Here is a 22,994-nt window from a genome sequence, read left to right as displayed (position 1 = left end):
AACTGCACCAAGAAAAAAACTGTTTACCAAGATAAATCGTATAGAGATGATTTTGATAGTAAAGAATGGTAACATAAACTGAATTACATATATAATTGGTGAGCATTACCAATAATCTGCTAATTTAGCCCAGAATCTCGTGCTCTTGATCTCTCGTGAGGGGTTCCTCTGGAAAGATGAGATTCTGATTCCAGGTCTCATTGATTTATTCGAGGATGATCCCACTCAGGTATCTCGGTCTATCATCATGGATGATTACTGGAATCTTCTTGTGAATTTAGGATGCAAGTAACAATGAGCTCTTGTTGTAAGGATCTTCGTAGATGAATTCATATTCAATTCCCTTTAGTTTCAATGCCCATTGAACTCTGAAACTGAATGGACTCAACTTGACTCCATCGAGTGTCTGGTGTATGATCTAAGACAATTTTCTATATAGATTCTTCTAATAATATTATTTTATATAATACAAAAATGGAGTCTTCTTATAATATAAAGCTAAGTCCTGTTTGTGACCAAATTGTAGTAGATCCAGACAAAAACAAATACACCAGAAGGATACCGAATCACAGTAATGTTGTCAAATTTAAAACTAATTTTATTTTGGGTAGGTAGGTGTATTTCGTTTGTACAGAAATGTTCTATATTCAAGTTGGCGGCTTATATTTAATGAGTTTGAATGAAGTTGGCTTTTAATGTTTTAAAACTCTTATGACTTAGTCTAGTCAATAAAATATGTTGAAATTAATAATGCCCTGGGTTCTGGCTTTATTTTTCTTGATCAAAAGATACCAATCAGAGGATTCATTTGTTGGATAATCATAATTCACAAAACTATGCGCTTGGTTCCTAGTTGAAAGATTATATTTGTTGGTTTTGAATTCGAAGATTGTTTGAATACTCAATATACGAGATATTGTGATTTGTTATATTGTGATTTCTAACAAAGATACCAACGATCAACAATATGGAGACATTTTAGTACTGAAATATACAAGATATTGCTTTAAGCACATCAACACCAACAATAGGAATGGGACACCTTACTTGATCGCTAATCTATGTACAATTGTTTCAGAAAAAGCAATTCATGTTTAGTTATTTTCCAAAGAAGGCCACAGGCATCATCAATATGCAAGAAGTAAAGAAAAACAGCCATTATAGAAGCAAATTGATCGATTGATACCATTAAAATTGTAATCTAAGTATAAAAATTCATATATGGTCTTCGTAGAAAATAGATATTACCAAACAGGCATCATCAATATGCAAGAAGTAAAGAAAAACAGCCATTATAGAAGCAAATTGATCGATACCATTAAAATTGTAATCTAAGTATAAAAATCTACTATATGGTCTTCGTAGAAAATAGATATTACCAAACAGATAGCTAAGAGCAAATATTGTTCTCCCTATCAATGACCGGTACTAACAATCTAGTACCCGAATCTCTTCGATAATAAAAAAATGTAGAATTTTAGGATAAAGATGCCTCTAAAACCATGCTTTCACCTCTACTTTCAACACCCAGATGAATTATACAAAACGACTCCCTTCTCAAGCCTCTTGTGAATTGTGAAGCAAAGGTTCTAATAAAAAACAATGTGAACTTAATAAAATCCAACTCCATGACCGACCACCATTAAAGAAAAAGAAAAAAATTATTCAATCTCGACTATAGGTATATGCGGAACCCACTACTGACAATCCTTTAACTAACCTATTTTGTATGCAAGATTCATCAGAAGCATACCTCCTGTTCTCATGCTTGAAGCACTTGACAATGCACAATGTGACTCTTCAAACCACTTTGACCCGCAATACTTGACCATAAATTAGTGACCATAGTTTTAAAATGACCTTTCTTGGAAATAGTCTCCCACAGTTGAGGGTTACTCTCAACATGTTTATCAGAACTAGAAATGTCCACAAGGCTGATACTCATGTTGTTACGGATGATGCAAAGCTTCCCATTGAGGGGAACAAGTGCTGCTGCCTCTAAGGCCTGTGAGCTCCCTAAGTGGAGCTTACTGTCTATGAACTTTGTCCACGAATCTGTAGTTTCATCATAGATTCTCAGCTTACATCCATCTCTGCAGTCCAAGGCATAGAGACGCCCGTTGAAAGAGATGCTTGGATTGCGCCAACCAGATACCATCCCATCATTAACAGGAGTCCAAGTATTGGTTTCGGGTGCATAAGCTTCACTCAGAACCTGACGGTGGGATCCGAGCCCTTTCAAGAACCATCTCCCATCAAAAACAACCCCAATGAAGGGCACCATAGCGGTGCTCATATCCGCAATAAAGGTCCACCTGTTCTTATTGGGATCATAAACTTCAGCAGAATGGAGAGTCCTTTGTATCCCTTCACATTCCCCACCCGCGACATAGAGGCAGTTATTTATGACACAAAAACCAAAGAAATGTCGTTTCCTTAGCATATCTGGCGCACGGTGCCATCTATTTGTCCTGGCACTATAGAAGATGACACGTCTCAAAGACCCCCTAAGTGGATCTTTTCCTCCAAATAAGTACAAGCGACAACCACTGAGAACAGCACAACCAAACCCCAGGGCTCCAGAATACTCGTCTGGAATAGGTGGAAGTGGCTGCCAAAGCTGGTATGTTGGGTCAAAAGCATGCCATGAAATCTTTCCATCGCGATCTCTTTTGATTATGAAAACCCACTCCTCTGCCATTCCCAATCTTTTCCTGAGTGAGTAAAAGAAGTTTCCTGCTAGAAGTCGATACCATCTCTTGCAGACTAATCGGAGCTTTATATGCTCAACACGGGGAACCCTGATTAGACAAGCAATGGCGAGATCATCGGGAAGGCCAGGCAAGAGAGGAGCCTGGACTCTGGTCCTCTCTCTGTGCAAGTTCTTATCTTTGTGTGCATGAGGTACGATGTCAGGTCGAATACAATGTTTTGCTCCCGGGACAAACTTCCTAGCGCTAGCAACTGTTTTTAAGCTTGAATCTACTCTGCAATAGCATGATACGGAATCAACCTGCAATATATTCAATGTCAAGATACAAAAAAAAAAAAAAAGAAGTTCGAAGATTGTTTAGATGAAGAGTGGACACAAAAGGAATGTTTATTTTATTTTATTTTTGCTGAAACCATAAATATTTATGAAAAAATTCAAAGTGAAGTGGATAGTATGATGTTCCTAAAAGTACAAATGGGTTCTTTGAATCGTAGCATGTACATGACCAATTGACTAAAGGCGAAGGAATTCTAATATAACCAATGCAGACATGTTAGTTATTTCATGCTTGGAGCCAAAAGTTAGATAGTCATGGCAGTAACATGCCAAGGATTCCTGGAGAGACTATTTTTTGCAGTTTAAAAAAAAAAGGAAGAATTAGAGCCATGGACAAAGATGGTATTTAGTAGAGTGACACTTAGAGCACTGCAGTTTTGTGTGCCGTTCACAGCAGACCCAGATTTAAGAAATTTAAACAGAAGCTTCCAGGAGACACTCCCAGTCAATTAATCTACATAGCAAGCCATGGTCACAACTTTCAAGAACAGCCTAGTGTATGTTCATTCTGACCTTAGTACTTACTGTTGACAGTGGACTGGTTCTAGGTACAAGAGATAATGAAATGTTCCCTAGTGACCATTTTAATTTATGACTTATAAACTTACGAAATTATGAAATCGTCATTCATTTCATGTATACCATCAGATATAACAAACATGCTTACAAGCCCGTGGAATGTTAAAGTCAACAATTTGGGAAGGGATGTTCAGGGTTAGGTATTCAGGAACAGGTGCAAATTATAGATGGATATTGGCATGGGTATAAGTATAGTTTGGTAGTTTAAAAATGCCAGAATCATGAAGGATAGGTATTGCCAAGGTTGAGGATTACAGCTTGGCACTTAGACATAACAATCTCCAGAAGAAAGAGTAAAATAGAGACAGCTTCCCTTTAGTATTTGTAGCCATGAATGACTGATGGCGTATCTTATATAGATGGCTGTCAAGAGATGTCTATTGTGCCATAAATAAATTATCATCCACACAGGTTCCTCCTTGAGACTACATCAACAGAAATTAGCCTTTGAGATGCTATTCAACAATGCATGACACCCGACAACACTTCAGAAGAGTATGGAACAGACAAGAAGACTCAATATGAGACACTAAGCAGTGGTGAGTAGTTATATGTTTTGTGTACACCAATAGTACTGCTGAGATACTTTACTCTTTGTCCAACAAGGGCACTGCAGCACCTCTGATAGGGTATCCTTGCTCCTTATGTAAGGCCCCAGCAACCCCCATCCCCCCTCCCTCTCTTTTACGATACTAAAATAGTTCAACTTCAATTCTATGCCTAAATGGCACTAAATATAAAGGGAGCAGACCTTAATTATATGCCTAGAAAAGGCCTTGACTGCCATATCAATTGTATGTTTGAATGTACTATCTTAACCTTTTTTTTTTCCAATAAGGAAAGGAACTGCATTAAAAAGAGGGAAAGAAAGAGAAACGACCTGTAACATTAGGAATACCTTCTTAACTGAATACCCCTGAAGTAGATGATGAATTTTGACAACCTTCCACATAATGCACCTTTCACTCTCAATTACAATTTGTTTACATCGAGGAGCTTGAGTTCAGTGTTTTCTCAAATTATATATGAAGTAGATGCTCATATTCAAGAATAGGTCCTTGGTACGTGTTATTTTCAGATGAACGCAATATCAGTTAATAACAATAGAGAGGGATTTGAAGGTTCCAGCTAGATAAGTTGGTAAAAAATTGTGAGTGTTGATACCACGACCTAGGTTCAAAACCTGCCTTCAGCTACTAATTGCTGCCACTAATCTCGCTGGCCTAGCAAATAAATAAATAACAGAGGGATTCATGCGAAGCTAGAACTCTAAAGAGCTGATTTGGAGTTCAAGCACTTTAGAATAAGTAAAACCAACAGAGTATACCAAGTGAAACTTTAATAATGATACTAATGGGGAGAAATGGTCAATAAAAACATTGATGGTCAAGAAATACCCTGAAATGACCATTTTCATCATCTTTGTTCTATTATCCATAAGGATGGAGAAACTGAAAAGGACTACTTGAACTTCAAGCCCATCTTGCTCCAGATTAGAAGGAAGGGATTTGGTAAAATCTCCATATTTTGATGATCTCATGCTCCCATGAAGAAAAATGCATAGAATTAGAAATGGATGGTCTAAGTGGAGGTGTGTTTTTGGAGTGCTATGTTACAGACAAATCCCAATTAAATTATAAGGAGAATTCTATAAGACTAGTAAGACCGGCTATGCATCATGGATTTTGATGTTGGGAAATCAAGAACATATTCATAGATTGAGTGTACAATAGATGAAATAATGAGATGGATTGCAAGAAATACAAAATTGGAAATGAATGCATTTACAACCCCATTTATAAGAAATGTGCAAGTTAAAGGTTCTAAAAGAGCGAGGAGAAATTATAAAGAATGTATATTGAGGTTACTGAGAGTGGATACAAATACATGATTTAACATAAGACTTAGATTCATGTAGAATTGATTGAAGGAACAAGATTTGTTCAACGAATCCCAAATTTTTGGCATTAAGCTTTGATGATGAGGAGGAGGAGATTAAATAAAAGAAAACAGATATTTGAGATGATTAGCCATGTATTAAAAATGGACCAATGTCAACATTAGTGAGGAGTGCTTTGTTGCAAGTAGAAGGATATAGATAGGTAAAAGGAAAGCAAAAATGATGTGGCTCGAGGCTATAATGTAAGGTCTAGAACATATACCTTGATTGAAATTGTGGCTCAAGATAGAGTTGAATGACGAAATAGGATTCATGTTGCAGACTCCAATAATTGGAATAAGTCATAATGAAAATGGAGATGATATGAGTTCAGCAGTTCAACATGATAACATGCAAACAAATAAACAAAAATGTTTAATAAAAACAGTCATTATTGTTGTGAATTTGAAGATTCCTATTCAATATAATTACGAAGAAAATAGCAAAAAAATATTAAGAAGCAAGCCAAAGAACACCAAGATTTAAGTGGTTCGGCAACGATGTTTATGTCCACGGATAGATCCAATCTTTTTCACTAAGAAATCAAAGGAGAACAAATAACCACTCAAGGTTTTAAACCCAAACCCAAGCCTTGAAACCCTTGTACACCCCTCTCTCTCTCCCTTTCTCTCTCAAACCCTAGAAGAATTGACTTAGTATATAGAGTACAACCCAATACTCAAATATATAAGGGGAAAACTAAAGATCAACTAGGATTCCAATTAGAAGTGGAGTGAATTTCTAAGCCCAATGGGATTGTGGTCGGTTAACACTATCCTAATATAACTCGAAAACCACTTCCACAAGAAAACTCAATCCTAATCTAAAAATCCTAAACTTATCATTATTGGAAATATTAAGATAAATAGTTAGTTCTAGTTTTACTAATATTAGTTTATTTCTTTGTAAGGGCATTTATGTCTATTCCCTTTTTATTGATTATAAATATATGCCAAGCTCTCATTATGAAGCTTGACTTTTCTCTTCTAAAATTCTTCTTGGTATCAGAGCTAAAAGAAACCTAACCCCTTTTCCTCTTCATTCCTCCTCCTCCTCCCTACTTCCTTCACTCACTTATTCCAAACAGTAGTCCCATCCGGAGTTTCTCCCCTTCGGGGGGCTCTTTTTTTCTTCTTTAATTCTTGTCTTCTTAATCGCATGTTGCGATAGAGATATTATTAGCCCTTCACATGCTGCAATAGAGGTTTGCGCTGTGATTATTTCTTTTATTACCCTACGTTAGAGTTTCTCTTGGCACTCAGCCCTTGACCTGTTGGTGCATGTCAATTAGCCCCAAAGATCTCCTAAAATCAGTTTTCAGGCTCACATACTTCTCTTCGACAGCTTCAACATGCCAACTATAGATCAGAATCTGACTTATAATCAACCTCCAGGCTCATACAATACCTTGCGACAGCAACAGTAGGCTTGTATACTACCTGCGATCAGCCCTACAAGCACTATAGTGCTCTAGGACAACAATAGTAAGGTTCTACAGGCCTGTATACAACCTGCGATTAGATTTAGATGCTATATAGTAACCTGCGACAGCATCAGTAGGCTCATATACTACCTGCAATCAGCCCTACAAGCACTAGAGTGCTCTGCGACAGCAATAGTAAGGTTCTATAGGCCTGTATACAACCTATGATCAGATCTAGATGTTCTACAGTAACCTACGACAGCATCAGTTAGCTCATACCTGTGTTACAACTCAACCTGCATGCTCTAGAGTGCCTGCGATCAGATCTAGATAACCTATAGTAACCTACGACAACAGCAATAGGTCTTTACCGGAGTTACGATTCAACCTACATACTCTACAGTGCCTTTGATTAGATCTAAATAACATATAGAGACCTGCGATAGTAGCAGTAGGTCCTTATCAGAGTTTCGATTCTATCTACATGCTCTAAAATACCTTGTGACAGCAACAGTAGACCTCTACAGGTCTGTATTTTACTTATGATCAGCCTACGATTCTCTGGACTAACTGCTACAGCAATTACTTTGGTTGGATCAACCTCACAACAGCAGTAGAGGTTGTTTTTTTCTTTTTTGGTGTTGCCGACAGCAATCAATAGGATTATTTAGACTTAGACAGTACGAATACGGGAGATCTCCCTTCAATCCAAAGTTTCTACTTTTTCATAGTGTGCAATGACTACGACTCACGAGACTAAGGAATCTAACACTACTCTTGGGGCTAATTTCTCCATTCAGTGTATCACTAATGCCCCGCTAGATGGTCGTAACTTTCAGAGCTGGTCTCGGTCTGTACGACTTTATTTGGGTAGTCGAGGAAAATCTGGTTGGTTGTTAGGCAGTATTCCTAAGCCACCTCCCACTGATCCCAAATTTGAACAATAGAAAATCGATAATTGCACTATTCTTGGTTGGTTATTCAATTCCATGGAGCAACACATCTACACTATGTTTATGTATCATGAGATTGTCTCTTCTTTGTGGTCAGCTCTCACTTAGACATATGCACATGCTCGTAATGACTCAAGGAATTATGAATTTTACCGGGATATTGCTCAAGCTACCCAAGGAAATCAGAGTGTTGCAGATTATTTTGGATTTCTTCAGTCCCGTTGGGAGGAACTCTCGCACTATGAGTCTATGGCCGGGTTATCTGCAAAGGCAGTCGGGTATGTGGTCAAGAGGATTGCTCGACATCAAACATACTTTCCCAGAATACCATTCCTCTACCTTCATTATTTGAGACATTTGCGACTATTGATAGCGATGAGCGTCGTCGCCGAGTCATTCCCTCTCAGACTCAGTCCTCTGTCCCTATCTCTACTCCAGATACAGATCAGATGGCTCTTGTAGCCAATTCAGGTTTTTCTAATTCCCGTACTCAAGGATCCGGGAATCGAGGCCGTGGGAGCCATAGGCGTGGAAAAGGAAGTGGTCTTACATGTGGTCATTGTGGGAAGATTGGCCATGAGAAGGCCTACTGTTTTCAGCTCTATCCTCACCTGTTGAGATCTTCTGGGGGACAGCCCCATGCTATTGTTGTGGAATCTACATCTGTTGATCATGCTTCCCTTGGTACTATTGATTTACAACATCTTTAGACACAGATTACAGCTATTGTACGGGATCGGCTCCAGGCTCAGACTCCCTCATCCTCAATAGTCGCATCTGTTACCACTCCTCCAGGTACCTCTTCTGCATTTCATGCCACTTAGTCTGGCTCTGCTCCTCTGACCTAGGTCATTGACTCTGGTGCCTTCAATCACATGACCGGTGAGTCCAATCATTTTAATTCTTCTATTTTTCCTACGACTCATAAGGAAGTTCGTCTTGCTGATGCGTCCCTTACCCCTGTTCACAGTAAGGGTACTATATCTCTAACCCCTAGTTTTCCTCTTGATTCTGTTCTCCATGGTCCACACTTATCTGTTAACCTTATGTCTGTTAGTAGTATTACAAAATTGCTTAATTGTTCTGTAACCTTTTTTCCTACTCACTATGTCTTTCAGGACCTGACTTAGAAGAGGATTTTTGACAAGGGATATGAGAGGGATGGGTTGTACCTGTTTGAAGCTCCACCTACTGCTGCCCCAGCTTCCGTGCTCCCACTCACTGGACATCATACTTTCTCTTTTCAGACTTTAGACTTATGGCATGCTCGCTTAGGACATGCTAATTTTCAGCACTTATGTTCATTATTTCCTACTTTAAAATAATCTTGTAGTGGACACAAATTTCAGTGCGCTGTGTGTGAGCATTCTAAACACACACGTACATCTTATATTCCTCGCATGCATAGAGTTAATGCTATTTTTGATTTGGTTCATTCTAATGTGTGGGGCCTTCCCCTATTACTGCTTTTAATGGTCATAGATATTATGTTACATTCATTGATGACTATTCTCGTTGTACTTGAGTTTATTTAATGCGTTCTCGCTCTGTGGTACTACCTATTTTTGTTACTTTCCTTAAAATGATTCAAACTCAATACAACATTACCATCAAATCTCTTAGAACAGATAATGACGGGGAATATATCTCTGATGGGATTCGCTCTCATCTCCATGAGCATGGTATGCTTCATCAGTTAACCTGCCCATACACTCCTGAGCAAAACGGGGTGGCGGAACGTAAAAAATCACCACCTCATGAACATCGTCCGTTGCCTTTTGCGAGGGATGCATGTTCCCAAGTCATATTGGAATATGGCAGTTATTACTACTGCATTCCTCCTGAATCGTGCTCCGAGTCGCACTTTAGGAGGGCGGGTGCCTCTTCATGTTCTTCGACCTGATAGCACTCTCTTCTCTATTACATCTAGATGACAAAGCTACCCGTTGTGTCTTCTTGGGTTATTCTTCTATGTCAAAGGGGTATCGGTGCTATGATCCCCTCTCTCATCGTATTATTCATTTCCTAGATGTCACTTTTTTTAAAACTGTTCCATATTTTCGGACTTCCTCTTCTTTGCAGGACTCTTCTCCTTTGCAGGATTCTTCTCCAATAGTGCTACCATCTCCAATTTTCTCTCTATCTTCATCTTCGCCGCCGCCACTACAAATTTACTCTCGTCGCCCTCCCCCCTCTCAAACTTTGCCAACCTCCTCATTGGACTCAGGTATATCCCCTTCTACATTTTTGCCTACTCTTTCTATTTCTGACCTTCACTTACCTATTTCACTTCGCAAAGGTAAGCAAGGGTGTGTTACTGATCACCCTATCGCCCAGTTTGTTTCTTATCAAGGTCTTTCTCCTTCCTATCGAGCCTACCTTGCCACCACAGACTCTATTCGAGTTCCTCGGTCTATATCTGAGGCCTTACGTGATCCTATGTGGACTAGAGTTATGACTACTGAGATAAATGCATTGTAGAGGAATTACACCTGGGATCTTGTTTCTCTTCCTTCTGGGAAACAGACTGATGGTTGTAAATGGGTTTTCACAGTCAAGTATCTCGCAGATGGTACTGTTGATCGCTACAAGGCTCGACTTGTTGCTAAGGGATTTACGCAGACTCCGGGAAAGGACTTTGGAGCCACCTTTACCCCTGTAACCAAACTATCTACTGTCCGTTTACTTATCTCTTTAGCGGCCTGTCATTCATGGCCCCTTCACCAACTTGATGTGAAGAATGCATTTCTCAATGGTGATCTGACAGAGGTCATTTATATGGATCCCCCTCCTGACTTTCGTATTTAGGGGGAGTATTCTGGGAAAGTATGTCACCTTCTTAAATTTCTGTATGGCCTAAAACAATCTCCGCAAGCCTGGTTCCAACGTTTTTCTGAGGTTATTTTATCTATGGGTTTTTCCAGATACCACTCTGACCATACTTGCTTTATTCGACGTGGAGTAGATGGCCGCAATACCATAGTCTTGATTTATGTGGATGATATTATAGTAACTGGAGATGATACACAGTAGATTGACAGGATTAAGCGACAGTTGGGTAGTGCTTTTGAGGTTAAGGACTTAGGTCCTCTCAAGTACTTTTTGGGGTTAGAAATAGTTCGGTCACGCCGTGGTATTTCGTTATATCAAGGTAAATATACATTAGATCTTCTTCAGGACACTGGTATGTTTGGTTGTCGTCCCGTCTCTTCCCCAATGGATCAGAATCATCGTCTTCATGCTGAATCTGGGGAATTTTTATCTGACCCTTCATCTTACCAGAGACTCGTAAGCCGTTTGATTTATCTGACTAACACTAGACCGGATTTGACCTTCGCAGTTAGTGTTGTCAGTCAGTTTATGCATGTTCCGCGTACCTTTCATGTTGATTCTGTCTATCGTATCCTTCGCTACTTAAAGTCTTATCCTGGTCTTGGCTTATTTTATTCATCTACTGCTCAGCCATATCTGTCATGTTTCACTGATGCTAATTATGCGGGTTCTCTTACAGATAGAAGATCTACATCTGGTTTCTGTACTTTCTATGGTGGTAACCTTATTTTGTGGAAAAAGTAAGAAACAGAGTGTGATTTCTTGTTCCTCTACTGAAGCTGAGTATCGTGCTATGGCCCTTGGCACATGTGAGCTTCTTTGGCTTAGATCTTTGCTACCAGAGTTAGGATTTCCTACTGTTGGTTCCTGTTCGTTGTTTTGTGACAACAAGTCTACTATCATGCTTGCATCTGACTCAATCCTTCACGAAAGGACTAAGCACATCGAGGTTGATGTTCACTTTCTCAGGGAGAAAGTTCGATCTGGTGTACTTAAGAAAATTTTTGTTTCTTCTTCAGATCAACTAGCCGATATGCTTACAAAGTCTATTGGACCTTCTGTCACAAACTCTCATCTCGCCAAGTTGGGCTTAGTTGATATATTTGCCCCAGCTTGAGGGGGAGTATTGGAAATATTATGATAGATAGTTAGTTCTATTTTTACTAATATTAGTTTATTTCAGTTTATTTCTTTGTAAGGGCATTTATGTCTATTCCCTTTTTATTGATTATAAATATATGCCAATCATTATGAGGCTTGACTTTTCTCTTCTAAAATTCTTCTATCATAACCGTTAGATTGAAACCTAATCCAACGGCTATGATAAAAGACACATAAATATAACAATTATGAAACAAAAAAATTATACCAATGTGGAGAGGTTTTTAAGCTTTCACTCCTCGAGATGTGTGTTCTTCTTAGATATTGAGCTCGGTCTTAATCTTCCATCTTTTTCCCATGTGGATGAACTTCAGTTCTCTTCTGCTTATTTGGTGTCTTCACGGCCAGTGCGACTGATGGGGGTGGGAAAGGTGGTCAACCTCAGTTAATGGTCATTTCAGTAAATGGTGGTCATTTGACTATCTCAATCTGAGTCCTTCTACCTATTAACTCTAAGTCTTCTCGAACCTCGGGCTACAAGTTGTCGTTCACTTCAGTCAATAACCTAAGGTGTCTTTTCTTTCATGATTTGGCACTATGATCAACCTTCATGGTTGAAGGCTAAAGGCCTCGACTTCCATTCTTGCTCCTTGGCTTTTCTTTGGGGAAGTGTCTTGATTCACTTCCAACTAGCTGTTGTTGTGGCCATGACTTCTCTTCTGATGATTGCTTGGTCTTCCTTCCTTGTTGGCTCTGGGTTAAACACGTCTTTCTATCGGGAGGCTTGGCATTGATCACTAGCCCTCCTCTTCTTCCACCAACTATCCTCTCCTTGTTTTTTCCTTTGTTCTTCTTCTTGGTTTTTTTTCTTGACAGAAGACTTGGCTTTAAACTATAGTCTTTTGCCTCCTTTGGTTTGTTGATCCCATTTCTTTCTCTACTGACTTGGTTGTTCCTTTGTTCTTCTTGGATCGGTCTTCCTTCATTATAGATGGTGGTCTAGTGAGATCCACCTTCTATTGGACTCAACCTTATTCTTTTGATTTTCTCTCCTTTGTGGCTATGGACTGTTTGTCTAATACTTTGAAATCTCCAAGGTATTAAGAAGTTAGAAGCTAGAAGGATGAAGCCCTCGGTATGGGGTCTGCCATCGTTCCTCCGGCAATCTTGTTAGTGCTTAGATTATAGAAAAATGAAGAAGAAAATGAATAGTAAATTTACAAAGTGATCTTGTTTCTCTTTTCCTATTTGTTTTTTCTTTTCTTCTACCTTCAGCCCGTTTTGTCCAGCCCTTTCTTAGTTTTATGACTTGACTTATATAGGCGAAAACTTAAGGATAGGTGTCATCACACGATTAGCCTAAGCATTTTAGACGAATTGTTCTGTTTAGGGCGAACTTCTGTGCTATGGGAGATGAGCCCATCACTAGTCAATATGATGTGATCTTAATGTATAAGTATTGCAAGTTTATTAAATGTGAAGCAAAATCTCTCTGATTCACGACGTCCCATCAATCAGATTCAAATCTTTCTTAAGCTTATCTTGATATGCTAGGTCTCAGATGTCATCTCCGGGTTTGTTTGTATACTATACACCTAATTACTTGTGAATTCGGAGCTTGTAACCTAAGCTCAATGTATGTGTTTATACAGAATGGTTTTTCTAATCTAATCATGATTTGTTTCCTTGTTCTTATTTATTTGGTACTCTTCATACCCTCTTTTCTAGACGTTCTCGAGCGTCACATGCACCGTGTTGTGCATGATGGGGAGAGAGGAGAGCAAAAAAAAAAAAGTGATGGGGGGGACGCGTGTAACTATTTCTAACTCTGCTTGTGGTACCTAGGAAGCCAGACTTTGGTAACTTAGGGTCTGTTCTTTACAGAAGCCAGCTCCAGCTCCAGCTGCAGAAGCTGGCTTCTGGAAGAAGTAGAAGCCAAAAGCCTGAAAAGCCATATTTAGCAGAAGCTTGTTCGTTACAGAAGCACAGAAGCTAGAAAAGCCTATTCATTTTACAGCTTTTTATTGCTGGATTCTGATAAAATGACCAGAATACCCTTAATGTTGATAATGCACGTAGAATGCACAAAAAATTACCAGAATACAATAAATATATAATTACACTAATATATAAAATAAATTTTATTAAAAAATTATCAAAATAATTATTTTCAATTTAAAAAAATGTATAAATTTTATGATTTTATCAAAATTTCGACAACATCTCCTCTTAAAAATGGACATATGAAATTTTCCTGATAAATAAAATACCTGCATAATACACAATCTAATATCCACATAATGGACATGTTTAAACTAAGGTTGCATTCAAACCCATAGAACATACAAAGTATGATAAAATTGCAAATACTCAAAAGTGTGCATGCACTATGAGGTTACCATGGACTAATGAAATAGTACTGGAAATTTACATATGATTATGAGTGAATAAGTGCACTATTAACAATACCTCTCAAGCAAAGTCCATCCTAATGGATTCCAAAAGCCAATGAGCATGTCAAACACTAAAAAAAGAAGAAAAAAAAATAGAATAACAACTCCATCTTTTTTTATTATGGATTTCACTTATAAAAAACAAAGAATGGCATTTTACTTTTGCAGTAGTTTGAGAGAGATGATTGAGTTCTGTAAATTTAATAGAGTGATGGACTAATGGCAATGGTTTTCATAATTGGCCCGAGATACTTCAGCTCATCAAGTCACAAAACTTGAACCATGCTGACAATCCCATGTAAGACATTTTCGTTTTCATTTCTATTATAAACAGGTAACACAACTTATCAAAAGAAAACATACACATACAACACATGCAATACATTCATTCATTTGGACATACTCATAAGAGCTAGGCACAAAATTCTCCATTTTTTTTCTAAAAATTCAAAATATTCTTTGAATAAGGGACTACCCGATTAAATTGGTGAATCAGCAAATCAATAAGATATTTGTTGATTAATCGTCAAATATGATAACATTTTTACCCTTCACCCTCAAATTTAATGTTCATTTAATAACAAAATCTCAAGAACGAGATAGGGTTTCTAGGGAGGTTGAAGATGATGGATTTTGGTAAGAAACCGAAAAACATTATACATAGGTATAAGAGAGCCAAACAACCAAAGCAACTATATTCTTAATCAAAATTAGAATAATATCACATTAACTGCAAAAATCTTAATATTTATTATATAAATAATGTTGACATAAATAAATAATTGAAAAATAGAAATATAACTACGTATTACAAAATATTTACACGAGGTGTTTTCTTTTCAGAGTCACATTCCCAAATCCCCTCCATCAACCAATAAATAAGATGCATCTACAGAGGCAGAAGGAAATGATTGAGAATCTTTACATGGGGAAGGTAATGACTCAGGGTCCCATAACACTGCATAGAAAGTTGATTGTCTTCTTCCAAAGAGAACTGACAATATATTGTTTTCATTCAACATATCATTTATGAAGGCTTTCTTTACTAGTAGCTCTCTTTCTTCCTTTTGGCGATCTCTCAGACGAGAACTTCGTGCCCCTGGAAGTAAGGCTCTAGGTACTCTGGCATTCAAATAATTCCAGCAAATTCAAACTGGAGAAAAAATTAGGTGCCCACTTTTATAAGTTTGGACACCAAAAGAAAAGAAGTAATCTACATAAGCATATATGAAGAATAAATTCATGGGAGACATCCATCAGAAAATTAAATAAAAGGTAGGCTTATGCTCAATGTATAGAACATGTGAAATCAAGACTAAGCCAACGGGAGAAAATGCACACACTATTTATTAGGCATTTAAAATACTAGACTGCCCATTTGACATATTATCCTCCTATTGGCCATGTAGATGGTGTCATTGCTAGGTCATTCCTATATCCTACCATATGATAATCCTTCCCCACTAAATTGCAGCAATTTTAAATTACAAACAGTTGAAAAGAAAAGAGAAAGAAAGAAAGAAATATGCATCTCTTTACCACATGGAAGAGTCCAAGTGGGCTGAAACTCATGGAATAGCTAAGTTGGGTCTAAGGATCTCCAAGGGCATGCACATTAATTTCCATATGTGAAAAAAACCCTGCCACATGGAAAACACCCTACAAACCTGTTCCATTATTGAATTTGGGAATTGGAATCAATGTGTCCAGAGGTGTTGGAGGCTTACACCTCAAAGCTCACCTCTGGGCGAGGCTCTTATAAAATATTTTGAGGCTTTAAGGAAAGCCCCCCCTCCCCTATCACACCTTACTCAAAGAGGAGTTGAAAAGGTTTACGCCTTAGGGGATATTCACACATTTTTGGCACCTTTCATCTAAGGCGTGACGTATTGCATTTCTTCCGCTTTTTCCCCTATATTTTTGTAGTATCATTAATAGTCTTTATATCTATAAAATTATTCTTGTTATGAGATTCAATTTATATATAGTCTCCAACTCTTCTTCAACTAGTTTTTTTTTTCTTCCTTGTTGCTATCTTTCTCTTTATTGAACTCATGCCTCTACTACTCCTTATAGTATTAGGTGATGTTATGCTTTTTTAGTTAGAGTAGTTATAAAGTATGAAACTAAGGATATGATATAATTTTATTTGATTTTGATGAATTTGGAATTTTGGATTTTAAACTTCAAATCCTAACTTTGTCACTATAATAAGAACCTGCCAAATGGAGAGATTACATCAATGAGATATGCACTTCTCACAACCAGCTGGAAGAATGGTTAACACATGATCTCCACCATTATCAAGGAATATCATGTAAGTCAGTCATTTCATCGAACATATAGATAGTAAACACAGAGGGGAAATGAGAGTAAATCTGAATTAAACAAATGGGGTAATCTCATATTGGAAATCTAGAATATAACGAACGCATTAACAGATCCAAATATTTTGGCATATTGGTTTGGCTACATATCATTTCCACTAATCTGTCATCGCATCTCACATATCCATCAAAATATGAAATTAACCAAAATACAAGTTAATAATTAACCAAATAAAAAATCGATAACTTAAATATGAACTCTTCAAAATTATAAACAATCAATCAACTAAACAAGATCCAAGAACTCCCAAACCTGATTCCTAAATTAACTTATCAAAAAAAAAAAACTAAAATTACATCACACACAAAACTCTTCAAAATCAGAAAAGAAAAAAATTTAATTAAACAAATAACCACAAAAAAAAATGGGAAATAAAACTCTATATCTAAATCCCAAGTTGCAATCCTAAATAAAACCCTTCAAAATACTCATTCAGTACTAAACCCCAACATAAAATTCCGAGACATAAAAAATCGATACCTTAATTAGTTATTAATGGCGGAGAGCAAGGGACAAGATCTGTCTTCTGTTGTTAGGGCTTTTCGTTTGGTTAGTTATGAGGAAAAGATGAGAGAGGCGAGCTGCGACAGTCGATCGACGAACTTGCAGGAGATGAAGATGAGAAACGTAAATCATTTCTCGATTTCTTATAACATGAGGGAAAGATAAGAGAGGGGAGAAGGGATCTTGACTGCCGATCGTTTGGGCGAGGCTCTTGTAGTAGATGAAGATGAGAGAGGCGAGAAGGTCGCCACAATCGATCGATTTAGGTTATATTTTGGTTGAAAATTTGATTAAAGGTGGAGGGCATTTAGGTAATTGTAATTGAACCTTTTTTTGGTAAATGGCTTCGCACAAGAGCCTTACCAAGAAGCGCGCACGGGACATCTCTGAAAAAGAGCCATTTTTTGGCTTTTTTAAAAATTTGTTGGCGTGAAACGAACATAGATGATCAGGCTTTATATGCTTATAAGCCAAAAAAAGTAGAAAAAGCGGGCTTCAAAAGCCCAAACGAACAGCCCCTTACTTATTGGCCTAGAGGTTCGAAAAAGGTCTTTCTAAGCAGGTTTTTGATTTCTATTTTGTGACAAGTGTACGTATCATAGGGCGTGACTAATATGACCACCACACCCAAGAACATTTAAACTCCCTTTCAAGGGCTAGATGATCTGCAAACTCACCTTTGTACCTCATATTAGACCTTCAACATCTTACATCATGAAAAAAAACACAGAAACAAAACAAACAAAGCCAATCGAACACAAGAAAATGCAATATATATATATATATATATATAAACTACCAAAGAAACTTCTTTCACCTCTGAAAGGGAATCTTCATATTTTCAAAACCCTACAGAACTGAAAAATCCACCAAACCATCTCTAAATTATAGCAAGATTTCGCACTCATTCTCTACAACCCCCACCCACTCTCTCTCTCTCTCTCTCTCTCTCTCTCTCTCTCTCTCTCTCTCTCTCTCTCTCTCTTTTGCAACAAAACTACGAAACTCAATTTTATGTTTTTAACCTTCTAATTAAGCTAAATCACTGGAACCAAGCAGATCTTCTGGCACGAATATGCCCTTAGATTCAAGAGATTTTCCTCGGATAAATCAAATTTAACAATATTTTCGAAGGGGTATCTTCAAAAACGTATGCATTGAAGAAATAAATATCAAATAACTAGAAATTGATCGATAATTTTATTTGGGTATCTTCAGAAATTCAAAAATTGAAGAAATATCTATCAAATAAGGTAAAAATCGAGTTTTGCTTACCAATGGAGCTTGAACACGAACAACCCTCTGCGCATTCGATGAAGATTCAACATTTGCCATCTATAGAGAACAACTTCATCAACAAAATCTTTCGAGAGAAACCAAAAGAATTAGAAGAACAAGAGAGAGACAGAGAAGCTTAAGGAGAGAGACTCAGATCGAGCTTCTTAAAGTTTAAAAATTGATCAAAGAAGAAAATATTTTTATTTCTTAAAAAAAAAAATTCAAGAAAATAGGAACTTGAGAACAACGATTGCTTCAAGACGTGAGGGGAAATGCTTCTCACTCTTCTCATCTCTCTCTATAAGACTATAACTGACGATTACAGCTGGACCCATGGCTTCCACGGTTCCACCAACTTCTCATTTTCATATGGTTTTAATTAATTTATTTCTATTTATTTGATTTTAAAAATATTTATTTGTTGAATTTGATTTTAAGACAAAAAGCATATTAGTTTAAACTGTCTTAGTTCACCAGTCAACTCTTCCAGGGGAAGTGGGAAAGATCAACTGGTTCGAGCAAATTTATGCTGGACTATAGGTGTATCAGCATCAATACACCTCATCCACCAAATCTTATGCATGGCCAACCAATTCAATCAGAGATTAGATCACCCACAAAAATGTTGATATATCAATCAATTTAAGAGCACTAACATATTATTTTTTTTGATCGAGGAGTTGGTAAGATTCAATGGTCCTGATCACTTAGAGTTAAAGCATAGTGGGCAGACACTCAAACCTCAAATCCATCATATCTTTCTTCCTTTTTTTCTCCTCACTAAGCTAGCATATTGATGGGGACCATTAATGGTCTATTATGTGTGAAAATCAAAACAAAGAGTTTAGTGACTTTACCTTAGGAGTTATGACTAAATTACCCATCCAAATCCTACAAATAATGGCAATGAAGAATAAAATGAGCAGAATTTACCCTTCAAACTCTATAAATGGTTACAACGAAAGAATTGCATTGTTCATATATACATTGTGACCTTTAATACTACTTAAAATATCGTTGCATTGGATGAGTAACTGTTGTGATTAGATTAACTGAGAGGAGTAATGGATGGTAAGTATTAAATGCCCACAAATCCTTCATTTTTAGTAATCCAAGGTGTTTTGCCTCTCTATGTCAAGAGTCTTCACTGGTAAATAGGCGTATAAAATTCAAATTTTATTTTAGCCCACAGTTTCTCATAATTAGTTGTCGTTGAGTAAGTTACACATGTCAATTTTAGGTATATTTAAGATCTAGCACCACAAGATTCAACGACATCTATGGTGTTGTTGAAAACATTATCACAAATACAAGATCCAACAAGTGAAAATTTTCTTCAAGATAAGTGTCATTGGGATCATGTGGCAATCGTTATTTGACAATCCAATTAACAACTATTTGTTTAAGAAGATCACCCTTAAAAAAAATCCATCAATTCTAAAACTTCTAACCTCATCAAAAGTTATTTGCAAGTTAACGTAAAAATTGATAGTTGATGATTCTTTAACTTGTAAATCACTTTTAATGAAATTACAAGTTTCATAATAGGCTAATTTTTATGATGACGATCTCATCACCAAAGATATCATACTCACAAAAAATCAGTCCATTTCAAATTTTATATGTATAATATATTAATGCATAGAATACATGAAAACTTTCTATTCTTATCTACATGTTTAAGAAACTCTTTGAATTTGTGTGGTGAATGCACTTGGGGGAGAAGAGGAAAATGAGGGCAGTTTAAGAAATTTGAAAAAAAAAAAAACTTCTAAATTCGAAAATGACTCTAATCCTAATTAGGAAAGAAGTTGGGGCGGTTGTGTGAAAAGCATGTTAGAAAGGTAATTTTCTCACCTAACGTAACGTCAACGTACTTGCTCGTTTGGATTTTCTACATTTGTCAGGAGACTATCTATAAGAGTACTTCATTCTTTAACTAACTTCCCTACTTCTCTCATTGGTGGTACCCACCTAAACCAATGACCCCCTTTTTCTTAACTCATAGTGAGCATGGTACGGTATTTCTTTTGCTTTTCCTAATATTTTATTATCACTCTCATTATCATCATCATCATCACCATCAAGCCTTATCTCGAGGATTTGGACATGGCAAAATGAATCTTATCCCTCTATTTCATTTTCTCCAAAGTCAACTCTTTTGTTATTGAAAATGAGTTCACTATCTCAATCCACATTTTTTGAGATCTTTCTCTCACTTTTTTATATCAATTCAAATTTTATGTTATTCTATTTTTTCAATTAGGATTATAGTTGTGCTTTTGTTAAAAATATCTTGTTTTTCTTTTTTTATCAATTATTTAAGTTAATCATACGTATATTTTTTCAAATATTTTGCCCATCTCAACAATATCATAATCTCTACTATGCTCAATTTATTAGTATGATCCTTCTAGATCATCTAATGTTTAAGTCTATAAAGTATCATTGGTCTTAGTGTCATCTTATAAAAAAATTAAATTCTTCCAATTAAATTGGTATTAGTTAATCACATATCAGTACTCTAAAAATACACTTCCACTTTAACCACCCAACTCTAATCGTATGGGTTATATACATCTTCCTCGACCTTTCCTTTCTTATATATAATAAGAAATGCAAGGGAGCAAATGTGGTCGATCTTTTTGAATTAGTTCTAGAGCATCAATTTTTATTAGACTTCCTCTTCTCGGATGTCAATACAAAATTTACACTTCACATATTGATCTTTATTCTAAAGTTATTGGACTCCATCTCTCTCCATAACTCAAGTTTTGTGTTGACTCCTCTTTAATACTTGCTAAACAAGTCGCATTCCTCCAATCAATTCTCTCAAAAGTATATTTTATGTTAATTTAAACATTCTCATATCCTTCTCTTTGAGAGAGAGAGAGAGAGAGAGAGAGAGAGGGGGGGGATTACTAAAAAGATGACTAAAAAATCATATGTATTTTTTAACAAATTATAAATAGCAATTTAACAGGCTGAACCGTTCATTGATTTTTGAAATAGCTGGACTGTCCAGTGTTTTGGTCTCTCCTACGTCTTCTAACTACTACCTGAGTGTGGCTAAGATTACGTGCATTGTGAAAAGAAACATTTTCTTACAACTTTGTAAGATTTCAAATCTTACTAAGAGTCCTGGAAGTCAAATAGATTACCAAATTAACAATCCATTAACATAATCTTATAAATTTCAAGGAAAAACTCATATTGAATAATTTTTTTTATTTAAATGATTTTTTATCTTGATTCTAAGGTTTTAAAATGGATGGCTACTGAATTCTTACGAACTCCCAATTTTAAAATTAAAATGCAATAATAAAAATAAATTCTTTTTTGAAATTTCATAGAATTTTGTCCTCTACATTCCCAAGGCATCAATCATATTTTTGGATGCCAAAGGTATGTTCAACTACCCTTAGTAAGTTTTCAGATCTTACTAAATTAGTTAGGCTAGCTCCCCTTTCCATTCACATATACGAAAGAATCCTAACTCGTTGGACAGACCAGCAAATTGGAAACACAGTCGAAAGCATGTTAAATCGGTTTTGGTAATTTCTTGAAAATTAACACTTTTTAAAATAATAAGTTAGAAAATATACACTTTTTTGGATAATTTTCCTTTTTTTTAATATATTATCTCAATTCCAAGAGAGTGAAAGAGACCTCTCAGTCCATAGTCCTGGCTAACACGGCATGTAGTTATTAATCAGTAATTCAGCACTCATATCATACACCTAGCAAATGGGACATGGTGATATATGCCTGAAGTCATGTCATAGTAAATTTTATAGCTAAAATCATAGCATTAAGCAAAATCATAATCAAACCTTCTAAATGAAATATTGAAATTGAAGGTCTCAGAAAGAAAAAAAAGACCCTAAGGAACATGGATATGATGAAAGCAGATTTGAATTCACTTTCAATATTAAAAAAAAAAAAAACAAAAACAAAAAATAAAACATAATGAAATAGAATGACAAGATTTGTTTTACCGATACCAAATCTTTGGGGATAATGTTTTGTTGTTGTTGTTGCTTACTGTATAGAGTAAAAGGCAAACTAGATCTGGACCCTACAAATATTTGAATATGAGAGTAGTTTAGCAGCTAAGTAAGGTAGGATCCGATGTTGCCTAGAGTTTTCCGTTAACAGGTTTAGGAATCTAGAAGAAGGATAAAGCAAATAGGTGATGTCGCGGTTGACTTATAAATAAGAAAGGAGAACTCAAGAAAAAAGACTTTGGAAGGCTATCAAAGCTTTTAGCTATTACTTTCTACAACTTCAATTCTAACTTAAGAGTCAGAGAATGTTCAACATGCACCACACTAGTGCGTCAACTTATTCGTGAAGAAAAAGAACCCATTTTTTTAAAAGATTTGAGGTGTTCAAGGTAAGCCAATAAAATTTACCCCTATACTTACAAACTCTTGCCATTTGATCGTGACTATATTGAAAAAAGATGGGTAACTTTCAATGGTTACAATTAAAT

General features: G+C 36.4%; 1 protein-coding gene across 5 annotated transcripts; it reads right to left on the bottom strand.

Annotated features, from left to right (window-relative positions):
* Positions 1 to 1,338: 1,338 nt before the first annotated feature.
* Positions 1,339 to 18,923, bottom strand: LOC147400363 (Galactose oxidase/kelch repeat superfamily protein). 5 transcript variants are annotated; one of them, XM_086446033.1, is made up of 3 exons: positions 18,497 to 18,923; positions 15,255 to 15,505; positions 1,339 to 3,013 (listed from the first exon to the last, which is right to left on the bottom strand). In XM_086446033.1, exons 2-3 carry the CDS (start codon positions 15,342 to 15,344, stop codon positions 1,763 to 1,765), a joined length of 1,341 nt encoding a protein of 446 aa, XP_086302159.1. In that variant the 5' UTR covers positions 15,345 to 15,505; positions 18,497 to 18,923; the 3' UTR covers positions 1,339 to 1,762. The 5 variants fall into 5 exon arrangements, with proteins under 5 accessions (XP_086302159.1, XP_086302158.1, XP_086302157.1 ...); XM_086446032.1 differs by having other exon boundaries at positions 15,255 to 15,482; XM_086446031.1 differs by having other exon boundaries at positions 15,255 to 15,451.
* Between the last annotated feature and the right edge of the window lie 4,071 nt (positions 18,924 to 22,994).

This window comes from Akebia trifoliata, chromosome 6, assembly GCF_017979445.1.
Source record: "Akebia trifoliata isolate Shusen 1 chromosome 6, ASM1797944v1, whole genome shotgun sequence".
Classification (NCBI taxonomy): domain Eukaryota; kingdom Viridiplantae; phylum Streptophyta; class Magnoliopsida; order Ranunculales; family Lardizabalaceae; genus Akebia; species Akebia trifoliata.
Note: the sequence above shows the minus strand (reverse complement) of the source record. Positions and strands in the feature narration are given on the sequence as shown.